At 36.5% G+C, this 22,247-nt stretch overlaps 1 protein-coding gene across 1 annotated transcript in view; it reads right to left on the bottom strand.

Annotated features, from left to right (window-relative positions):
* The window catches only part of GPC6 (glypican 6), a 1,286,685-nt gene that overhangs the window by 112,567 nt on the left and 1,151,871 nt on the right, over nucleotides 1-22,247 (bottom strand). Inside the window, exons 5-6 of the mRNA XM_020965804.2 lie at nucleotides 21,798-21,928; nucleotides 4,283-4,426 (exon numbers count right to left, since the gene is read on the bottom strand). Coding sequence (XP_020821463.1) covers nucleotides 4,283-4,426; nucleotides 21,798-21,928 — 275 coding nt within the window. The remainder of the gene's footprint in view (nucleotides 1-4,282; nucleotides 4,427-21,797; nucleotides 21,929-22,247) is intronic.

Genomic DNA, 22,247 nt, shown 5'->3' with positions numbered 1-22,247 from the left:
TTAGATACTATTTGTGGATTAAAAGTTTAAGATATGAGGAAAATTCATTTCTTGTTGAGTATAAATCAACTTTTGATTATTCAGTTAAGTACCAATAAAGAGCCACTGTGACAAAAGGGCTGTGGTGATTAGTGGCATTACTGAGCAAAAGACACCTGATAGTCAACTATTCCTTCACCAGATTAGATGGAGGTGGTATCAGTTCCATCAGTGCATCAGGACATTTGGTAGAAGTAAGTGGTGACATTTTGTGATGAGTTGATTTTCTATCTATAACTAAAGTTACACAACTGTAATCAGAAATGGATAGATAATAAAAATAACCTTGGTGAAGTCTTCCTGATGGCTAGTAACAATCAAAAATCATTCTCTATCCCTGAACCCAGGCTATAAAATAAATAACTGGAACAGAGGAATCAGTTTGTTCCTATTAAGAAAATGTAAAAAATCATTTTTGGTATATTTGGTATATTAAGGCTAAATGATAATATCGATGATATCTTTTGCATTTTCAAGTCTTATTTTCTTTTTTTTTTGCAGTAGTTATCACTAGAATTTCACTTATCTTGGGTAGAGGGAGGGACTGTTTTGGAAACAAAACCCATCAGCATCAGTCTACATAATAATAATGCTGATATAATTTATATGATTAAAGTAGCTTTCCATTAATTAAAATCCCCATATCAGTTATTACATTAGAATCCGTAGTCATTACTTCAAATATCATTAAAAACAACTCTCCAAGACATTTGTGGGATAGTCATTTGCATTTTTGGCAAACCTAGCTTGACTATTAGAATATTCATTTTGAAACTATCTTTTGAAATGGGCTAAATACATAGAATGACAGATATATCTTTGGACATGGCCGACACAGGAATTTATTTTGTTTAAATATGATATTTGTTGCAAGGTTTTATTCCCTAGTAGAAGGGTAAGTGGGTAGGAGAGAATGTTTGTCTAATGAAAAGAAACTAATGAAAAAGAAAAAAAAATCTTTTGCTTAGCCAATCAGAGAAGTTAAGCATTTAAAAAATTATACTTCTTTTTAAAGAGATGTACTTCTTGAAAGTAGTTAAAAACATCTTTTAAGGGAGTGGAGTACCTACAAAGTGGCGTAACACAAACTTCATTAATGTCACAGTCAAATGAACTGTGTAGTACAGTGTAGTTATAAAACCATAAAATGAATCTGGACAGGACCTTTGAGACCATCTATCCAACCCCTTTGTTTTACAAATCATTCCACTTCACCAATGTGTGTCTTGATCAGTTTAGAATGCGGCATGGTTGTGAGATGGAGTGGATGGTTCTGATAGGTTCTGATGTAGCATCATCCTTTCATGTGAGTCATATTAGATGTGGCTTTAGTCAAAATGATAGATGTGATTATGTGAACATGGAATTAATCTTTCTTTGATTGCTTGATACACATAATTTTTGTTAGGGGTGAAGGTGGTAGAACCTCATAGGAAGCTCTCTTCTTTTGAGACCAGGATCTTTTTCTGATGAAGATAGTAGACACAGGCAGAGGGCAACTGGAGTTGGGGTTGGGCAAGGAAGTAAAGTGGTATTGTTTGGCTTCCAAGCATGCCTTAATGCCGAGAGAATAGTGGAACCCTTGTTCTACCTTCCCATCATGCAAAAGGGGAAGAGGATTAGGGTGCAGGAAGGTGTTGCACTATCTGATGTCTGCTCAGGGTCTACTGTCCACAAGAGTGGACTGCTTACATTCTGTTTGATGTGGGTATAATAGCCTCTTAATCCCAGAGCCTCAGGGAACTGATGATTCTTCCTTCCAGATGTATTACGAATGGCCGAGAATTACAAATTGCTAATCCTTATAGTTTAATGAAGTTAACAAACTTGGAATCAATAGTTTAAAAAAAACCTCTTACTTTAATAGTCTTACAACTAAACTGCGTAAGGTGTTTAAAGGATTATAACGAGCTTTTATTTTGGGATTATGGAAAGAGTCAAATCCCAGCTCTCACACTTATTAACTATGAGACCCTAAGCCTCAGTTTCCTCATTTATAGAACGTGGATAAAAATATATTACTCATGTCATTGGTTGTTGGGAGGAAAGAGTATTGTATTAATTATCACTAATAATTATTAAAAATAAAATATGGTTAGTGATTCAAATTTTCATCAGCAGAATAATGGTCTAATGTTTACTTTAAAATGTACATTTAGAGACAGTTGTTCAAAAATAAGTCTTTGAGGTACATGAAAAAGTCCGTGTTGGATGTACATGGTGTGTAAGAAAGGTAATTTAATTCCTTTTCTGTGTAATTTCTAGTACTTTGAAAATCTTATTAGTTTTGTGTTTTTTATTATTATTGCTAAAAATCTGGTGGATTGGTATTTGCAAAGAGTCAAATTTCAAATACCGTACTTCCAATGTAATATGGACACTAAAAAACATCACTGGTAAGATGTTACATAGCCATTAACTTGCATAGGTACTATTTGTTACCAGATTTGTAAGCTCTCTGAGGACAGACTTTATGTCTTTTTCCCATTTGCATAACTAATGCCTAGCACAGGGCACTGAATATCATAGACAGATGATAATGTTGTATTGAAATGAATTGTTTTTGGAAATATAATTTGTCCTGGTCAATTTTACTTTTTGAGAGAGAATAGTTGGTTTCTTAAATTTTCCTATATATTAATTCTATAAGAGACAAAAATGTCTCTGCTTTCTTTTAATCAAATGGGAAGAATTAACTTGTTTTTACAATTTTAATTTTGTTCTTTAAATTTATTTCATTTTCATCAACTACATACAACTGAATAAATATGTCAGTTTCTTTAATTTAATTTTATGAAAATTCAAAAAACTTCATTTGCCTTTATAGACTAGGTGGGGAGCTAACAAAAAAGAGACTCATAGCAGGCTCTTTATTTATGTTTTCAAAATCAAAGTATAGACATACCCACACAAGCCAGTTTGAATAAACAACTGGACTCTGTCATTTCGAAAACAATTGGTCCTTGATTGTTTTTTAAAAATAACAGGTTACACTGAATTCAAACCTATTCTCACAAGCACTGCATACCAACATAGCTAAAGTGGAGGGCTGAGACAAATTCCTAGTTAATTCAGTTACAAAAATGTGCTGCTGCTGAAAACTTGAATTTTATGTGCTCAATAATCAAGATGGAACCCACCAGATAATTAATTCACTAGTAATTGCCTGACTTGCCAATCCCCTTTGACTGCTGTGGCAAAGCCTTTCTGTTGTTGTTAGACCTTCATAAAAAGAAATACTGAGCTCTATTTGTATCAGGAGCAAATGCAACCAATTTAGTCTCACTACTTTCACCCTATAGAGGGACATTAACTAAAATGTTAAAGTAATTCATAACAGGTGTGTAATAAAAGTATATTCATAGTAAGAAGTACTCTATTTCTATTTCTAAATTAATTCCGATGTCGTTCAAATGCTTTATGACCTTGTTTTCATCCGTTAGCTTTCCATCAAGATAATTGGTGAAGCAGTATTAATAATGGTAAAAATTAAATAAATACTATTTGTAACACTGTAGAAATCAGGATCTGAAATAATTTGGAAGCATTACCTTGAAATAATAAGCTTTTAATTTTAAATTTAAATTTTTAATATTTATTTTTAATTGAATTAAGAATAGTGTTTTTGTGATCTTTGTATGGGTAGACAGCATTTATGATTGAGGCCTGTTGAAACTTGGCCCCATGTATTAAATGCCACCATGAGATAGGATGTATTTGCAAAGGACTATAGCTTTCTGAAGAGATGGGAAAAAATCCCCCGCAACATTGGTTAGAAACATTGTTTAGGGGGACTATGCCAGGGTCTTTTACATATGAAAATTTAATGGAAGCAAAAGTTATAATGAAGTTTCACTGTATCATAATTGAATAAATAACCATTTAAAAAGAAGAACAGAAGCAAATGAATAAGAAATGTGCTATTTTAATTATATCTATTGAAGAACTGGTAGCTTAATCTCCAAATTAATATTTCAGAAGAGCTATGATGTAGAAAATTTGGTCACTGAACGGGTGGATTGATGGGCATACATTTTCTTGAATGATCTAATTTGCAACCTAAAAGAATGATCTCATTACTTTTCAAAATTCTTATTAAAAGCAAGGCTAAGCTCAATCACTAAGCAAGATAAGATATAAGAGCGATGTGACTTTCACAACCAACTTTTTTGAAATCGCATGATACCTTCCACGAGGGTGTATAACAAAGATTCAAAATGTCCATCAGCCCACTTTCACTTACCAGCCTATCCAAACTTGTGCCAGCAGCCGTGGTCGGTCTTTCTTCAGGATTGTACGGTCTAAAGCGGGTATTAAAGTTTTCGGGAGCTGAACGGGAAGATCTCAGAGCAGGAGCAGGCTTGGGCTGGCCACATCCCTGAAAGACCTGGAAGAACCATTGTAAAATCAACACGTAGCCAGCACATCGTCTTTAGAAGTTCTCATTTCTGGATTTGCTGAGTTCAGATGTGACAACCATCAATTGCTCAGCTCTGTAGTAATAGGACAGGTATTCTTTGTTTCCCCAACAGTCATTAGTTCTGACCTTCTCAAAATCATTAAGTAACTTCCTGGATATTGGCTATATGGTAATCATGAAATGAGACTAAATTGAGACCTTTCATTTTGTTTTGACTAAACACAATTGCTCTTGGTACATGACTACCAAAAGGATCTGTGATTTCTGGCATTTCTTGCTAAGAAACTCCTTCCACTGACCCATTGCTGGGTACCCACCAGATGCTTTCTGGGGAGGTGCCTGAGGCACATAAGTATTTAAACGATTTGCCTAGGGTCACAACCAGTAACTGTTAGAGATGGGAGTTGAATGAAGCTTATCTAATTCCATGTTCGTTGACCTTATTTGTTATGACAGGCTGTCTCTGGTATGGTTCATGAATGTGAAAACCTTATTTTGATGCTGGTTTAAATCGAGGTGATGTAGGAAAGCATCCATTATTATTTTGTGATGTATCATCTTGACACTGGCAATCAGGAGATAATAATTCTCATGGAAATGTGGACATTAGCATTTTGGGGTATACTTTGAGGAGATTTAATTTTATATCAGAGGAGTTAGGGCTAGAAAAGACTTTTGAGACCATGCCCAATCTCCATAGGATCAAAGGCTTAGAGCTGGAAAGTATCTTTAAGATCATCCAGTCCAACCCCCTCATTTTTACAGTTTAGACGACTCAGGCCTAAAGAGTTTAAGAGGCTTGTTCAAGATCACCATTTACAAATAAGAATATTAAACCCAGGTCCTCTGACTCTAGACTCAGAGGTGTTTTTCCCTATATCAAGAAACCTTCCCTATTTCTACAGAGGAGATGGATCTATTGCTATATATTTTCCTACAAACTTTCCAAAATGATTTATGTGAGTCAATTCATAACTTATATATATATATATACATATATATACATATATATGTATATATATATAGTTTAAAATAACTTCTAATTTTTCATGTGATACTCTATAATTTACCTTAAAAATGAATTTCATGAAAGCAAATGATATGGTTTTACTGAAGTGCCTAGGGAACTATAGTCTTCTTGAGGGTTACGCTTGATGATAAATCTGCTCTTGTGGCACAATTTTGTTTTGCTCTGTAATAATAATAATTCCTATTTTGCTGTCTTTAAGAGGCCAGTGTTCTGCTGAGCATAAGCACTCTGTCTTGACATTCCCTGGGACTGGTTTAACACAATATTGATTATTCTTTCCCTCATACTATTTCTAAAGCTGATTGGTATAAACTAGTGTGGTAAAGATAGTGGGTTCTATTCCCACTAGTGCCTAAATCATGTCCCAGTGGCAAGGTAGGTGCTGATGGAAAGCATTAATATTTTTCAGGCCTCCAGGGTACCATTAAGTATATGATTTTAGATTGCTACCCAAATGACAACCGACATTTTTGTATAAAGCATTAGCTTCAGCAATCTAATTGGCCATTCTAGCAGTTCACTAAATCAGACCATAAATTAGGCTCCTGAAGGAGTTAGCATACTTTCCTCACATTCCCTTTGGGAAAAATCTGGATCACAGAGCTACCATGAAGTCAAAAGAACATGAAATGCCCTGCAAGAACATCAGTACACTCACAAAGGGACTTTATCGTAATATAGAATATTACCATTTATTTTGACTTTTTTCTTTCTTTCTCTGAAGTATAACCTTAGAAATGAGGACAAAGTACATTCTTATAGCAAAATAGTCTTTCTCAATTTGTAGTTAGCATTCATAATTTATGTTTTGGTATTTAGTAATTTAGTAATAGTTAGCTAGGTGGTGCAGTGGATAGAGTATCAGCCCCTGAGTCAGGAGGACCTGAGTTCAAATCTGGCCTCAGACACTTATTAGGTGTATGACCCTGGGCAAGTCACTTAACCCTGTTTGCCTCAGTTTGCTCATCTGTAAAATAATCTAGAGAAGAAAATGGAAAACCACTGCAGTATCTTTGCAAAGAAAACCCCAAATGGGGTCACAGAGAGCTGGGCATGACTGAAACAACTCAACAACAACAAAAAACAGTTAGCTGGGTGACAAAGTGGACAGAAAGAAAATCTTGGCATCAAGAAGACCTGAATTTGAATCTTGCCTCAGATATTCCCTAGTGGCGTGTCTCAAGGCAAGTCATTTAACTTCTCTTTGCCTCAGCTTCTTCATCTATAAAATGAGGATAATAGCTCCAACACACAGGGTTGTTGTCAGGATCAAATTGTCTTTGAAGTGCCAACCCTTCAAATATTTGAAGACCATGATCATATCTATTGTCTGGGCTAAATATACTTGCTTGTTCTTTCCCCATTAGGTAGTGAGCTTCTTGAGAGCAGAGACTATCTTACTTTTTTATTTATACTCCCAGCATCAGAGTGGTGCTCTGTACATTGTAAGTACCCAATACATGCTTAATCATTCAACTCTCCCTTCAGTTCAGAAAGGATATACTATCTTAAGTGTAAGGGAGGGAGTTGATCAAAGATGAGCAAGTCATTACCTCTGCACCTCAACTATTCCTTTTAAAAAATGGACACGAAACTGCCTAGTGCATACTTTCCTTTAAAGGCAAGGTTAAAGGAATAATAAGACAATTTAGAAAGGCATTTGGACCTTCCACTGAAGAACGGCTGTAGGAGTAAGAGAGAATTATGATACTTGTCACCTAACCTGCCTCACAAGGCTTGTTGATTTCGGAAAGAGATCTATCTCGCTAGCCCTCTATCACATGAGGATTACCAAGATAATGTCTATAAAGTACGTTGCCATTCTGAGATTAAGGGAGACAGCATTAAAGTAGAAGTGTTAAGAGACAGTGGGTGGTGATAGGGAACTGGCTTTTTAAATACAGGTGCTCTGTCTTCTAGTTTCTAATTACAATTCTTTTTTTTCCTTTCCTTCCAGAACTATTACGATATTCTTTACACATTTTGCTTACAATAAACTCAAAAAGTCTTTGTTTTTTTTTCTTTACTGAGATATACAAAGCATTTCCTTACCTTATGTCCCTTTGTCTTCTTTATCTTTTTAATTGTCTTCCTAGCCTGAGTAGTTACACTCTCACAGAAGTCATTACTGGCATCTTGAGCAGTCTTGACCACAGATAAATCCTCTTTTTAGTCCTGAATGGTTCTTTTTTTATCTTATCTCTTTCTACCCAGTGGGTTCTTATTCTGGTGGGAAAGATGATGCTATCACCACTGCATCACTTAGGAAACAAAAAATTGAACTCTCATCTTTTATCTTAAGCTGAGGAAACTTTTAAATTTTGTCTAGTCAGTGTTAAAGCACACTGAGAGTCAACTGCCTTCTTTTATTTATTGGGTGTTTAAGTGGTCTCTCAAAAGGTTACTGAATTAACTATTTTTCAGATGGCCACTTGGCTCAACAGTTATGATATACATCCCTCCTCCTTTGGATTCTATAACAATGTTTCCTCGTAGTTCTCTTCCTACTGAGTCTGTGACCCATTAATCAATCAATAAGTATTTAAGCACCTACTATGTGCCAGTTACTGTACTAGAATTAAAAAAAATCTGTTCCTGCTATTAAGGAGCTTCCAATCTATAGGGGACAAAACATTTACACATATAAATATGGATATCCTATATATGAAATAAGTACAAAGTAATCTGGGGAAGGGAAGGTACTAGCATCTTAGAGTCCTTTTTAAAAAATATTGTTATCTCTTGCTTTGGTTATTTAAGTCATTTTTCAGTTGTGTCCAACTCTTCATGACCCCATTTGGGGTTTTCTTGGCAAAGACACTGGAGTGGTTTGCCATTTCCTTCTCCAGCTCATTTTACAGACAAGGAACTGAGTGACTTGCCCAGGGTAACACACCCAGTAAGTGTTTGAAGCTGGATTTGAACTCAGAAAGAGGAGTCTTCCTGACTCCAGGCTGAGCCCTCTATCCACTGCACCACCCAGCTTCCCTTGCTGTTGGTTTTTTAGGAATCTTAAATTTCTCCCAGTATTTCTCTTCCTCCTTTTTAAGTGAACCATCTCACATAACAAATATTTTTCTTACTCTTTTTCACTTACTAGCATTTTATTTTTTCTAATTACATGTAAAGATAGTTTTTAGCATTCAAGATTTTGAGTTCCAAATTTTTCTCTATCCCTCCCTTCTCTTCTCCCAAAACAGCAAGTAATCTGATATAGATTATATGTGTACAATGATATTAATTATATGTCTATACTAGTCATGTTGTGAAAGAAGAATCAGAACAAAAGGGCAAACCACAAGAAAGAAAAAAAACAACAAAAAAGTGAAAATAGCATGCTTCGATCTGCATTCAGGTTCCATTGTTCCTTCTCTGGATGTATTATAGCATTTTCCATCATAAGCCTTCTGGAACTGACTTAGATCATTGTATTGCTGAGAAGAGCTAAGTCTATCATAGTTGAACACTACACAATGTTGCTGTTACTATGTATAATATTGTCCTGGTTCTGCTCACTTCACTCAGCATCAATTCATGTAAGTCTTCCAGATTTTTCTGAAATTTGCCTGCCCAACATTTCTTATAGCACAATAGTATTCCATTACATTCACATACCACAACTTGTTCAACCATTCCTCAACTGATGGGCATCCCCTCAATTTCCAATTCTTTGCTACCACAAAAAAGAGTTGCTATAAATATTTTCATACATGTGGGTCCATTCCCCCTTTTTATGATCTCTTTGGGATACAGACCTAGTAGTGTTAAGGGTATGCACAGTTTTATAGCCCTTAGGGCATAATAACAAAGATTTACTTTTTAAAGAAAAAAAGAAAAAAAATAGGAAGAAAAGCAAAATCAAACAAAAAATCAAACACTGAAAAAGCTTGAAAACATATGTAAATGTTCCACACCTGTGGACCTTGGATCTCTATAAAGAAGTGGGAGGCTGGGGAGCTATCTTCGCATATCTCTTCTTTGGGACCATTGATTGTTCTTCATAATTCTGCAACATTCACTTTCAATTGTTTTGTAGTTGTTGTCCTTTCCACCTGCACTGTAGTCTTTGTGTATGTTATTTTCTTGGCTCTGTTTAATTCACTCTGCATCAGTTCAGGGAAGTCTTTCCATGTCTCTCTGAATTCATCACATTTGTTGTTTGACACAAGCCAGTAATAGTCCATTTCATTCAGGTGCCACAATTTGTTCAGCCACTTCCCAGCCGAAGGGTATCTACTTTTGTTTCCAATCCTTTGCTGCCACAAAAAGTTTTGCTCTAAATATTTTGGTGGAGAGAAGATTTCTTCTTCTCATTGACATCGTAGGGGTATATGCCTAGCAGTGGAATCTCTGGGTCAAAGGATATGTCCATTTCAGTCCTTTTATTTGCATAATTCCAAGTTACTTTCCAAAATGGTTGTACTGATTCAAACAAGAATGTTCTAATCTGTCTTTGCAGCTCTGCCTTGCTATCTTCACCTTTGTGTCCTCCATTTCCCAGCTAAACTGGATTGTGTATTGCACTCTGTCCTGTCTTTTGTCTATGTGCCTACATGTGTCTATGTCCTCATGCTGTGTTCCCATAACTGAAATAAATTCATACCCCCAAGTATATTTGTTGAAATTTCTTCTGGTCTTAAAGGTTTAGCTCGCCTTCAGACACCTTCTCCATTAAGTTGTTGGTCAAAATGAGAATACGGATTGTTTCATTCTTTCCATTTGTAATCTCAGTGTCTCACTTAGTGCTTTGTATATGGAAGGCAATTAATAATTGCTTACTGATTGATCTCTCCAGTTGAAAGTGATCTCTCCTAATTTCTCACAGTGCTTTGCCTGAACTTTTCCCTCCACTCGGCATAGTCTGACTTGTAGGACAACTTACATATGTGGGTCTTATCTTTTCAAATTTGATTTCAAATTCTTTCTGGGCAGAATCTGTGTTTTGTGTATCTCTGTATTCCTAGCACCTAGCATACTGCCTTGCATAGGATAGACACATATTTAACTCAATCTTCCAAAATAAAGTCTATTATGAGATCACTCTATATACTATTATTAATTTAATCATTTTGATTGATGATGGAGAGCCACTAATATTTTTGAGAGGCTCCACTGTAAAGGAAAAAGAGTAATTAACTAGGGACTCAAACAGCTGAGTTCTGTTTTCTTCTGATTACTAGCTGTGTGACCTTACCTTTCTAGACCTCATTTTCATAATCTGCAAAACAGGGATGCCATCTGCCTTGTTTACCTCACAGGACTGATGCCTGGATAATAATACTAACAATAACGACTGAGGTTTATATAGTGCTCACAAAAACCTAGGGAAGTACTAGGTAATCAAATGAGATTATATATGTGAATGAACTAGAGAAAAAACTATAAGTTACATATAAAGTACTGCTGATATATTGTTTGAATTGACTAATGATTAAATGAGCTGGAGAAGGAAATGGCAAAACCATTCCAGTATTGTTGGGCTTGGGCATCTAACAGGTTTTCAGTTAGAAAAGCAGAACTGGATAGGAGTATAGCCAAAGCCTCAGGACTTTAAAAATCCCTCTAATATTTCCCAAATCCACTTATCTCAACCAACTCAAGCCAAGCCAAGCAAGCAATTTTGTTAGAATAATAATCAAGGCAGGAATTATGTTCCCTTTGTGATCAAATTCCCTTGGCTCTACGAGCTGCCCAGCAAAAGTGATAAACATGTCAAGGACACGCACACGGAGCAGTTTGCTGTTAACTGTCGTTGAGTCATGTCTGACTCTTTATGACTTCATTTGGGGTTTTCTTGGCAAAGATACTGGAGTAGTTTGCTATTTCCTTCTCCAACTCATTTTACAAATGAAGAAGTTGAGGCAAACAGGGTTAAGTGAATCATTCAGGGTCACACAGCTAGTAAGTGTCTGAGGCTGGATTTGAACTCAGGTCTTTCTGACTCCAGGTCTGGCACTCTATCTGCTATTCCATCTAACAACCCTTAAATGGCTAGGCATTGGAATCAAAGGATTGATTTGATCATTAGGTTCATATCTTGGCTTTTAGCTGTGTGACTTAGGGTAAGTCACTTATTTTCTCTGGGCCTCAGTTTCCATATCTGAGGAGGAGGGGGTTGAACTAGATGATCCCTGAGATCAAAAAATGATACAAAATAGAGATCTCCATTTGTATGACAGGTGAGGTAGAAATTGTGAGCTATCTGTTATCAGAGTGACAATTTTGGCTAGGCAAAGATAAAAGCCTGCTGGTATCTCTGTTCTCACTAAAAGCTAACAATGATAGGCACTAGTGACTGCTTATTCGCTTAATTTTTCAAGGATTGTAGTACTATAGTATATCACACATAGTATACAGTATAGTATAATAGTATAATACTGTTGCAGTATATTGTAAGAGTTAGCTAAGTAGCACAGTGGATGGGGAACTGGTCTCAGGAAGGCCTGAGTTCAAATCTAGCCTCAGACACTTGATAGCTGTGTGACACTGGGGAAGTCACTTAACCTCTGTCTGCCTCAGGTTTTTCATCTGTAAAATGGGGATAACAAAAGTGCCTACTTCCCAATGTGGTTGTAAGGATAAAATGAGACATGTCTGAAGGGCCTTGTAAACTTTATGGCACCATTTAAATGCTAGCTATTATTGTCATATTTTACCACAGAGGTGACGACTATTCGAAGGAGGCAGCATGGAATGAGCAGTGAATTTAGCATCAGAATACTAGGATTCATTTAGATAAAGGTTTTGCAACTTACCACTGGTGTGACCATGTGCTAGTCATTTTGGACCTCAGTTTTCCTTATCTGTAAAATTAAGGGCTTGGAGTAGATGACCTCTAAAGGTCCTTCTAGTTCTAAAAGTCTTACGATCCTAAGTAGGAAAATGCCTACATTTAGTTTGCAAATCTACCTATATATATATATATATTTTTCCAGCAGCTTTAGCACCTCACTTCATTAAAGCCAATACAATTGAAAAGTTCTGTTACTGGCTGTTTAAGATTCAGGTGAGAAGCTGAGAGAGGTGATGGTGGTGGCTGGGATGGAGGTCTGTAATTCTTATTGCCAGAGATGCTAAGGCTAGTGGATCACTTGAGTTTGGGAATTCCGAGTTGCAGCGAGGTAAAGCCTTAGATCAGGCATCCACGCTACATCTGACACCAATATGGTAAGTCCCCATGAGTGAAGAGGGGGGAGTGCAGTCTCACAAGGCTGCCTAAGGAGGGGTGATCTATCCAGGAAGGAAACTGAGCAGGTCAACACTCCCATGCCGATCAATATTGTGATTAAGCCTGCGAGTGGCCCATGTGCTTCCAGTTTGGGAAAGATAGAGAGATCCAGTCTCAAAAAAAAAATAGGTGACATTCTCAAGATTCATTTTGAAAATAGCTTTACACCAGTAATCAGCTAATAACATCCTAAGAAAAATTTTCTGAGTAGAGTACTGAATCATTTTAAAAGTATCATCTCATCTTAGTTTGTTTCTGCCTCTCTCTGTTAACTCCACCATGTTCATACTAGGCATTTCATTCTTTCATTTCTGATTATTTGGACTGGCAATTTTCCACAAGGTTTGGTCTTGGGAAAGTGACTTCAGAATTTCATCTTTCTGTCCCAGGAATCGGCCTCCCTGCCCCACTCCCTCTTTTCCCATAATGAAATGGATGAGGAGATGTTTGATTCATGCTTTTTTATTCTTAAGGTTTGATTACAATGGCCTCTTGGCCAAGATTCCTGGCAAAGTCATTTGAAGGCCCCTGTGAGTTCAAAATTCTGCTGAGAGGATTCTGACCTAAACTAAATATAGTCAAGTCATCAGATCTTGTTTTGGCTTCTCTTCATTGACTTTAATTCTAGAAAACCAGCTACTGCGTCAGTTTTGAGGTTTCTAAAATTTATGCCTAATGCCTACACAAACCTGGTTCCAGGGTATCTGTAAGATCCTTAGCATATTTCCTGAGTTCTTCACTTCAATAAAAATAGATTCTTTCCATTTCCTGGAGAAAATAATTCTTCCTTGAAGGTTTTTGCATTCCTCAGTCAGCAGAGAGCCTTGACATTTCCTCCCAAGTGGTGGGTAGAGAACACTTACATTTAACTCTACCAGGTTTACTTTGGGGATTGTGGAGAGAAAAGACGCCTTGACTCTGATGCTAATTAAAACATACTTTCACATGATCTTTGATTAGTAGATTTTTCGACAATGAAATGGATTTACAGAACTCTAAATACCACATGAGATCAAAAATCCAGAAAGGTCAAGTAATTTGCCCAGGTCAATCAGCCAATTAATATTTATTAAGCACCTACTAAATGCTAGGCATGGTGCTAAAAGCTGGGGATACAAAGTCTCTGCCCTCGAGGAGCTCACAATCTAATAAAGGAAGACAGAACAATTAAAAATGGAAGCAGGGCAGAAGTATATGGTACAGAGGCATCCAGGTGGGAAACTATGAGATATATATTGGGGCCTCCTCTTTAAATAGAGAATCTGAGAGGAGCTCTCTGATGTCCTCTGATGTCAGAGAGTAAATAGTATTGGTAACATTTGAACCCAGGCCCTTCAACTCTAAACCTCATAGGAAACATTAATTTAAAAAATTGAAAATGATTTTTAGTTTTCTATAGGCTTGGCTCACTGACTATGTTCTATACTACAAGCCTTTTGTTGACCCTCTCTCAGCTACTACTGTCTCCTTTGCAAATTTCCTTGTATTAATTTTGTACCTATTTTGTGTGTGTCTAGATATGTGTACATTTTGTCTCCCAGAGAGAATGTAAGCTCCTTGGGAGACCTTGCTTCATATTTCACTGACAAATTGAGGCCATTCACCAAGAGCTCTCTCTTCTTCCTTCCTCTTTATCTCAGGTTACTCAGATGCCTTCTGCAACTATAGCCTTGACCCCTGAGTCACATGAAGTGGTGGCTTTTCTCCTTGCCCAAGCAAACGTCTTGACAGGCACAAGGGATCCCATTACATTCTGATTAAGAAGTGCTGGCTGATTGACTTTCGATTTTATATCTCTGGCACCTAGCTCAATGCCTGGCACTTAGTAGGGTCTAAATAAATGCTTATTGATTGATTGATAGATTCAAGAGTTTGGAAAGATGACCCCATAGAGAAGACATCATCTTTGAAGAATCATGAATTCAGAGAAGAATGTGATTCACTATGATTATTTTAAGTACTCATTTCATGCTTAATTTCTGCTTATGGATAGACTCAGTTGAATTTAAAATTCTTTAAAATTCTCTAAAATTCTCATTATTTACCCTAAAACTAAACTCATTTGAGTGATGAGCTCCAAAGGAAGCCTTCAGAGAAAGTTCCTGAAAGTTGGAGATTTTCAATTTGGTTCACTTCAATTCAAAAGACTTTTTATTAAACATTTAATAGTTACCAGATATTGGAAAAATGACAAAGATGAAGTAGTCTCTTCTTACATTTTAGTGGGGGGATGCAAAGTATAAGACAAGTAAAAACAGTCTGAGGAAGGAAAAGCATTAATAACTAGAAAAAAAGGAAAGGCTTTAAGTAGTGTCTTAGTTGACCCTTGAAGAAAGCTAAGAATTCAAAGTAGCAAAGCTGAGGAGGGAGTGCATTCTAGTCACAGGGGATCGGGGATAGTTTTGTGTAAAGAACAAGAGATGGAATGCCTGTCCAGGGAACTAGCATGTAGACTATTTTGGCTGAATCAAAGGAAAAAAGTCCAGAAAGGTAGGTCATGAATAGATTGTGTAGGGTTTTAAATTCTAAGCTGAGAAATTTGTATTTTTACCTAGGGCCAATAGGGACCCACAAAAGATTATATGCTAATTAAGGAAGGTTATTTTGGCACCTATGTGGGGAATGGTTTGGAGAGAAAAGAGAGAGGAATCAGGGAGATCACTTAAAAAGCTATTGCAACATTATAGGAGAGAGGGGATGAAGCCTGGACTTAGACTTTGTCATTAAAAGAAAAAAATTTGGATGCATTTCCAGAAATATATGTTTCTTGACCATTCTTTTTTATCTTTATATAACAAAGCCATTACGTTAACTTGGAATCTGGGAACTGAAAAGTTGGAGTTTAAATATTGTGTGATCTTGTACAAGAAAGGAATAGAAAGAATTCTTTTACACGTAATAACAAAAAAGGGAAATGAAATACAGAAAATTCTTGCAAATGTTTGGCCATCTTCCAGTTGTGTGATCAAATGGTGTAAATGACTAGCTGACAGCAAGAATATGAATTTTTAGATTTGAAAGAATCAAAGAAAGAGCTTTCACAGTAGAAGTGCTTAACTTTCTTTTTTTCTTTTAAATTTTCAGGAAAGAAAATGGAATGAAAATGAATTTATTTATTTTATAGCAACAAAGTAAGATGAGTTGGCCCGTCAGTATTGGGGCCTCCCAGATGCCTCTTTCAATGGAAAAATAACGCATTCAGTGCACTGCTTGCAGAGATAACATCAAATCTCTGCAGTTAACACATGGAGTTTACTATTCTTTCTTGGTCATAGCTTTCTGAAGGTTATATTCAAAATATGTTTAAACATTGTTTTGGCATGTCATATGCCATATGGAGTGTCCTCTTTGCTGTTTTTTTTTTTCATTCAATCTATACCAGGTCAGAAGAGAGGATTAAGTAAGGGAGGCATGTCAGAAACAACCCCAGTGTATCTTCCAATAGCAGACACTAATCACAAACACAAGCAATGTTACATTGGGTAAGATGCAGGCCAGGAGCAACCTGACTAGCTGGACTCCTCCTATCACATGGAATAGTTTCTCTCTATGGTCAAGGTTGGGCACAGTTCTTTGAGAGATGCAGCAGTTTAAGGCCTGTAGTAATCCAATATCTAGCTAGCCAAAGAATTTGTTAGAGGTGAGGCAGAACAAACAATTCTTGTTAGTAACCATTCATACACATTAGTTTTCAGCTTGATTCCAGGGCTTCTTTTATTCTTGAGCGCTGGAATTCCTTTCAGCTTCCTACTTTCCTCTTTTGAAGCCATCTCCATAAATCAAGGGGAAGCTTTCTCTGCTGAAAAGAAAGTGTGTCTTGTTGAAAGAACTCAAAGGTTGATCTAGATCAGCTCTTAGCCTTTTTTTTTTTTTTGGTAACATGGACCCCTTTGGCAATTTGGTGAAGCCTAAGGACTGCTTCTTGGAATAATGTTTTTAAGTGCATAAAATAAAATATACAGGATTGCAGAGGAAACCAATTATATTGAAATAAAGCTATCAAAATATTTCATGTTAATTATCCCCAGGTTAAGCACCCCTGATCTAAACGTTGTACCACCCATATATTTAGAGAAGAAAGACAGCTATATTCTGTTTTTTAAATTTTAGGTCCTTGGGTTTTTGTTTCTGTAGTATGTCTAAGAAATGAAGCTCAAGAACTGTCTGGATAAAATTAAGCACCTGAAAGCCATCATACTTTTCTGTAATAGGCTCTTCCCTTGTCTGTAATAAGCATTAATTGAATGGGTAGTTTCGGTTGGAATTTAATAAGTCTTTGTCCTTAATTTAGATTATATCTGACAAACCAATCTTTCCCTGGATTAGTCTTGAAATTATTCCTAATGTAGTTAAATTATATTTAGTGATATAAGTTTCATCTTCCTGATAGGAGAGGAAGGAACTCATCAACAGGTCTGAAATATCTAGGCTTTTGAAAATCACAGCTCAGAATTGAGAGCTCTGATTTATTGCTCTTGAAAAGGTCTTCAGTTTCTTCAAAAATCCCAACAAGCCTTCAAAATATTTAGCTCCCCTGACCTGGGTGGGTAACAAAGATTGGAGAATAAAGACCCCAGTTCTTCAACCGGGAAGATCAATATGAAGACAGAGAGGGCTGTGGGGGTGTGGTTGAAATGACTGCTTCATGGTAATAGATGCAGGATTTATGTTTCTTCTAAATACATTACCCTCTGTACATTCCAGGCAGTGATCTATCCACCTTGTGTCCTTCTCAAGGGTGGCTAATATCAGCAATGAAGTAAATATCTGTAGGGTTTATTGAGCACTGGGAGATTTTCAATTAAAAATGGTACAAGTTGGGCAGTGGATAGAGCACCAACCCTACTAGCTTTGTGACCCTGGTCAAGTCACTTAAACCCAATTGCCTCAAAAAAATGTGGTACAATTAAAGTTGAACAGGAGTTCTTACACAGTTCTAGAGTAGGAAGCATCCTCAGATGCCACTTAATCCAACACCTGAGACCTTGGGAAAGCAGGTGTTTTGCCCAAAGTCACACAGGTATTTAGTTTCAGAACTTAGATTAAGATCCAGGTCTTGGGGCTACAACTCTAGTTCCCCAGTACCTCACTAATACTGATAATATTTTTTGTATATATTGTATCTTAAGGTTTAAAAGATTCTTTACATGCATTATTTTATCTGATCCTTATAACAACCCTGTAAAGCAGATACCGCAAATGTTTTGGTTTTGTTCTGGACCTGTATTTCATTTTATAAGGAACTCCCAAAGAGAAATCTCCTTCTCCCAAGGTAGATTTGCCTTCTTTGCAAACTCAATAGTCTTAGTGAGTTGCCTGGGGATCCATGAGGTTAAGTGACTTACCCAGAATTATATAAACGAGAGGTGGTATTTGAACCCCAGGCTTCCCAACTTTTAAGACTTCTCTCCATACCCCATGCCATGTTACCTCTCAAGTATATTTTCTCTTATTTTATAGATAAGGAAATAGTCTTAGACAGGTAAACCTGACTCAAATCATATACTAAGGGGCAGAGTGGGAGTTAGAAGATAGGTCTAATTCCAAATTCACTGCTGTGTCCATGGCACCGTGCTGCCTCAAGTTAATGAACTGCTCTTCAACTTGGGGGAAATGTGTTTAAATTTATGTATATGTTCTACACAGAGAGAAGGAAAACCTTGAGCTTTGAATTAATGTCAGGGGCATTATGATGAACCTCAAATGCCACAAGTTGATGAAAGGATGTTAAAAAATATGGGGTAGGTAATTATTACATTTTCACATTGTCCTCTTTAATAATTTCAGAATTTATTAGACCTTATAATTAGGGGTTTGCAGACAAAGAAAAAGGATCTGGAACCTGAATTCAGAATGTTGCTACCTGTTACCAGATCTGACAGATGAAGGTTCAGTGGAGGACAAGGTGAGTATTAGTGGCTAAAATGAGGTCTTTCCATTATCTGGAAGCAACCTCTCTCCTCTGAACCCCCACAACATTTTGTCTTACCTTTCTTATTGAATTTTCACATTCTACCTGGTGTCAGAGTCATTCATATATATATATATATATATCTCCATCTCCCTCATTAGACTAAATACTCTGTGTCAGGAGAAATGTCTTAGTCTTCTTTGTGTTTTCCTATGGTGCCTAGATCAATTTCTGGGTGCATAGTGGATGCTCAGTTAATATTTTTGGGAATGAATAAATAAATAAATAAATAAATATACCTGTGGATTTCATTTGTTCATGTAATCAGTGAGGAGCTGTAGCTGATTTAGCTGTTCATTTCATTTAATATGGTGGAAACCTGTGTGTGTGTGTGTGTGTGCGCATATTTATTTAGTGCTGAGAAAGGACGGAGATACACAGGATCTGAGATTGTAACCTGGAGAGTTTGGGAAGTATTAAATGAATGCCTTCAGCTAACATGTTAGGAAGACGTGAAGCGAGGACTATAACCTTTTGTAAAGAAATAATGAAATTCTGAAACTATTTGGATACCTTCTATGTTTATTCAATGTAGGTGGGGAATTTTAATTCACTGTTTTTCCAGAATGGAGTTTGAGGAGTTATTTTCTTTGCAAATTTTTCAATAAAATGGTGAAATGTCCACATTCTAAGGAAGTACTATAATCATAGTTTCCACTGAGAAATTTAAATCACACCCTGGATCCAAAACCACCATAATTTGTAAACTCTACAATTCTCAGAACGGCTCTATCATCCCTAATTATTAAAGGGCTTCTGTCTTCGCCTAATGCTTGACAAATAGAAGTTAATGATGTTTTGCTGGAATCTGAAAGTCAGACTACACCAAATTTGTTGAGCATATTTGTTGATCCTGAGTAAAAATTCTTTTAATCCAAAAGGAAGAAAGGAAGAGAGATAGCCAGATCATGGTTAGCTACAAAATAAAATTCTGATTTTAGTTAGTATGTGGTACCAAGTACATGGCTTATGCAGAGAGTAAATTCAAATATTTCCAAAATTAAAGAACATTTTCAACTCTTATATAGAATATTTCTGTGATTTAAATCAAACAGATTTCCCCCCTCAAGATGGAAAGTTTTTATTTTATCAAATGAGTGGAGAGTTCAAAATGAGGACCAGTTACGACATTCAGTAAAGAGGCAAACCCTCATATTTACTTCTTTAAAAATTATACTTTATGATTATATAAGGATCAAATGAAGAAAAAGAACTATTGATTTCTGAAGAATATTAAAAGATAAAATTCTGTATCATAACCCTTAGAACAAAAAAAATCACAGCCTGTTGAATTTTGAATTTTAATAAAAGGGTTTCTTTCATCTGAAATTTTGGTGTTTTGCATTTGTATTCCCATCATTTAGCACAGTGCCTGGCATAAAGTAAGTGCTTAAATTTTTTTTTGTTGATTGATTATTTCATTCCTGGATTAACAGCTGGAAATAAATAAAGGTGATCTATCTCAGTATACTAGAGACAGGATGACCTAACATTCAGTAAGGATGGATAGGTTTTTTCTATGGAACTAGGCAAGGGCTATTTAAGCTGGAGTTACATGTGTTTCACTTAATAGACAGCTCTCTATTTTATTCCAGGAGATGCCAAGAAAATAAATTCCCAGATTCCACCCAGAAAAAAAGAGTAGTTCTTATGAGAAGTCTTTTCTTTCTATTCCTATGGGAAAATGACACCCTCTTTCCTAATCCTATTACATAGAAAAAAATTGCTGGTGTTTTTAGCAGCTCATGTAATGAAAAGAACATTGGACTGGGAGTGGGGACATCATAAGATCACAGATTTAGAGTTATGAGACGTTAAAAATTATCTGGCTCAACTTCTTCCTTTGAGGAAAGAAGATGTCCTGAAGATTTTGGTTAAAATCCCAGCTCTGCCACTTTCAAAAACCATGTGAATTTGGGAAAGTCATTTAACTTCTCTCCTTCATCTGTAAAATGAAGGGGTTGGATTGAATGAAGTCCCTTTGAGCTCTGAGACTCTATCATCCTATTATGTCCTTTCAGTTTTCCCAGAGGATTCCAGAACTACTTGAGTTTAACCTTTCTAAGGCAGCTGGAGAAAGATTAGGAATGGGTGCTATGGACTATTTTGTCTGTGCCACCCTCCATCCCCACTCCCAATGACTAAACCAGGTTAAATTTTGGAGTTGGCCTTAGGAATACAAACATATAATTTTCCACCTGTGCTGATGTCTAAGATTCTTTGAAAAAGGCTAAATTTCATTCCAAAATTAAGGATGAAGTCTTTAAAACGGCACTGCCTATTGTAGATGAAATTTTGGTGCAAATGGTTAGTAGTCAACATAAATGACTGACAAAGTAACTCATTCCCTGTTTTGATACTAGGAATGTGGTACCGTCTTAGTAGGGGGAGGGAGAATTGCAACAAACATAGAAAATGAATGCTGAAAGAGGAAGCTGGGGACACTTCATAGGCTTTACAAGTTCTCTACACTTGGCTCTACTTATCTGCAATTGGGTGGAGACAAATAGGACCTGCGCCCTCAGTCGTTCTTATTTCTTCTCTCATTTAGCTGCCAACTCCTGGTACTCTGGCTTCATATTATGTATTTAGAGGTTTGGTTTTGTTTAGTTTAGTTTTATATGGCTGACTTTGCATAAAGAAGCCTTGTTCCCACAAGTTCTACTAAATGAGGTACACCTAGAGTCACAACCTGAACCTTAGCGGGGATGTTTAATTATTTACACTTAACATGAGGCATCCCTGCCTGGATCTCCCACCTGAAGGCATAATTAGAAGTTACTGGAGAGAGAAATAGGGTAAGCATGTGGAGACATTTCTGACACAAAAAAACCCCTCAGCTCTGCCAAAACGCCTCACAACTGTGAGCCATTAGTCAATATGCTTTGGCTTTCTGAAACTTTTTAGCAGCCAATAATTTTCTTCATGATTGAGTGGTTGTGAACTAAAAGATTGCTACTCATCTTAATGCCATTTTGTTGGGGTTTTTTAATAATTTTCAGTTGGAAAGGAAAAACTGACAAAGTAATAACACTTACAATGATTGGCTCCCAGATGGCAGCCCTACCAATTTACTTTGTTTTGAAGTTATGATACATAAGTGACTGACCTTTGCTGATACTTGCATGCTGTTTTCTTGCATGTTCATGATGGCTTCAGAGATCTTGACATCAATGGGATCCATTACTGATTCGATGTTGAATGGCCCCTCTAGCCTCTCTGCCACCAAGAGCATGGCATCTGTCAAAACAAAACAAGAAGTGCTTAAGCAATAGGAATTACCTCCCACTTGAGTGAGGATGTAAAGTTTACGAAGCACCTTTCTCACAGCAGCCCTCTGAGATAGGAAGGCAAGAAAAGTATTCTTCTTCTTATTTTACAGGTAGGAAAACCAGAGGGAGCTGCCTGAGGTCAAACAGCTAGTAAAAATATTATAAGGACTTGAACTCTGGTCCACTATCTCTAAAGCCCCATCTCCTTCCACTATACCAACCTGACATATCTTTTGGCTGTGGCTAATCAATATCAAGACTGACTAGAAAAAAAATAAGTAAACCTC

The sequence above is a fragment of the Phascolarctos cinereus genome, unplaced genomic scaffold (assembly GCF_003287225.1).
Source record: "Phascolarctos cinereus isolate Bilbo 61053 unplaced genomic scaffold, phaCin_HiC Scaffold_7;HRSCAF=346, whole genome shotgun sequence".
NCBI lineage: Eukaryota > Metazoa > Chordata > Mammalia > Diprotodontia > Phascolarctidae > Phascolarctos > Phascolarctos cinereus.
Note: the sequence above shows the minus strand (reverse complement) of the source record. Positions and strands in the feature narration are given on the sequence as shown.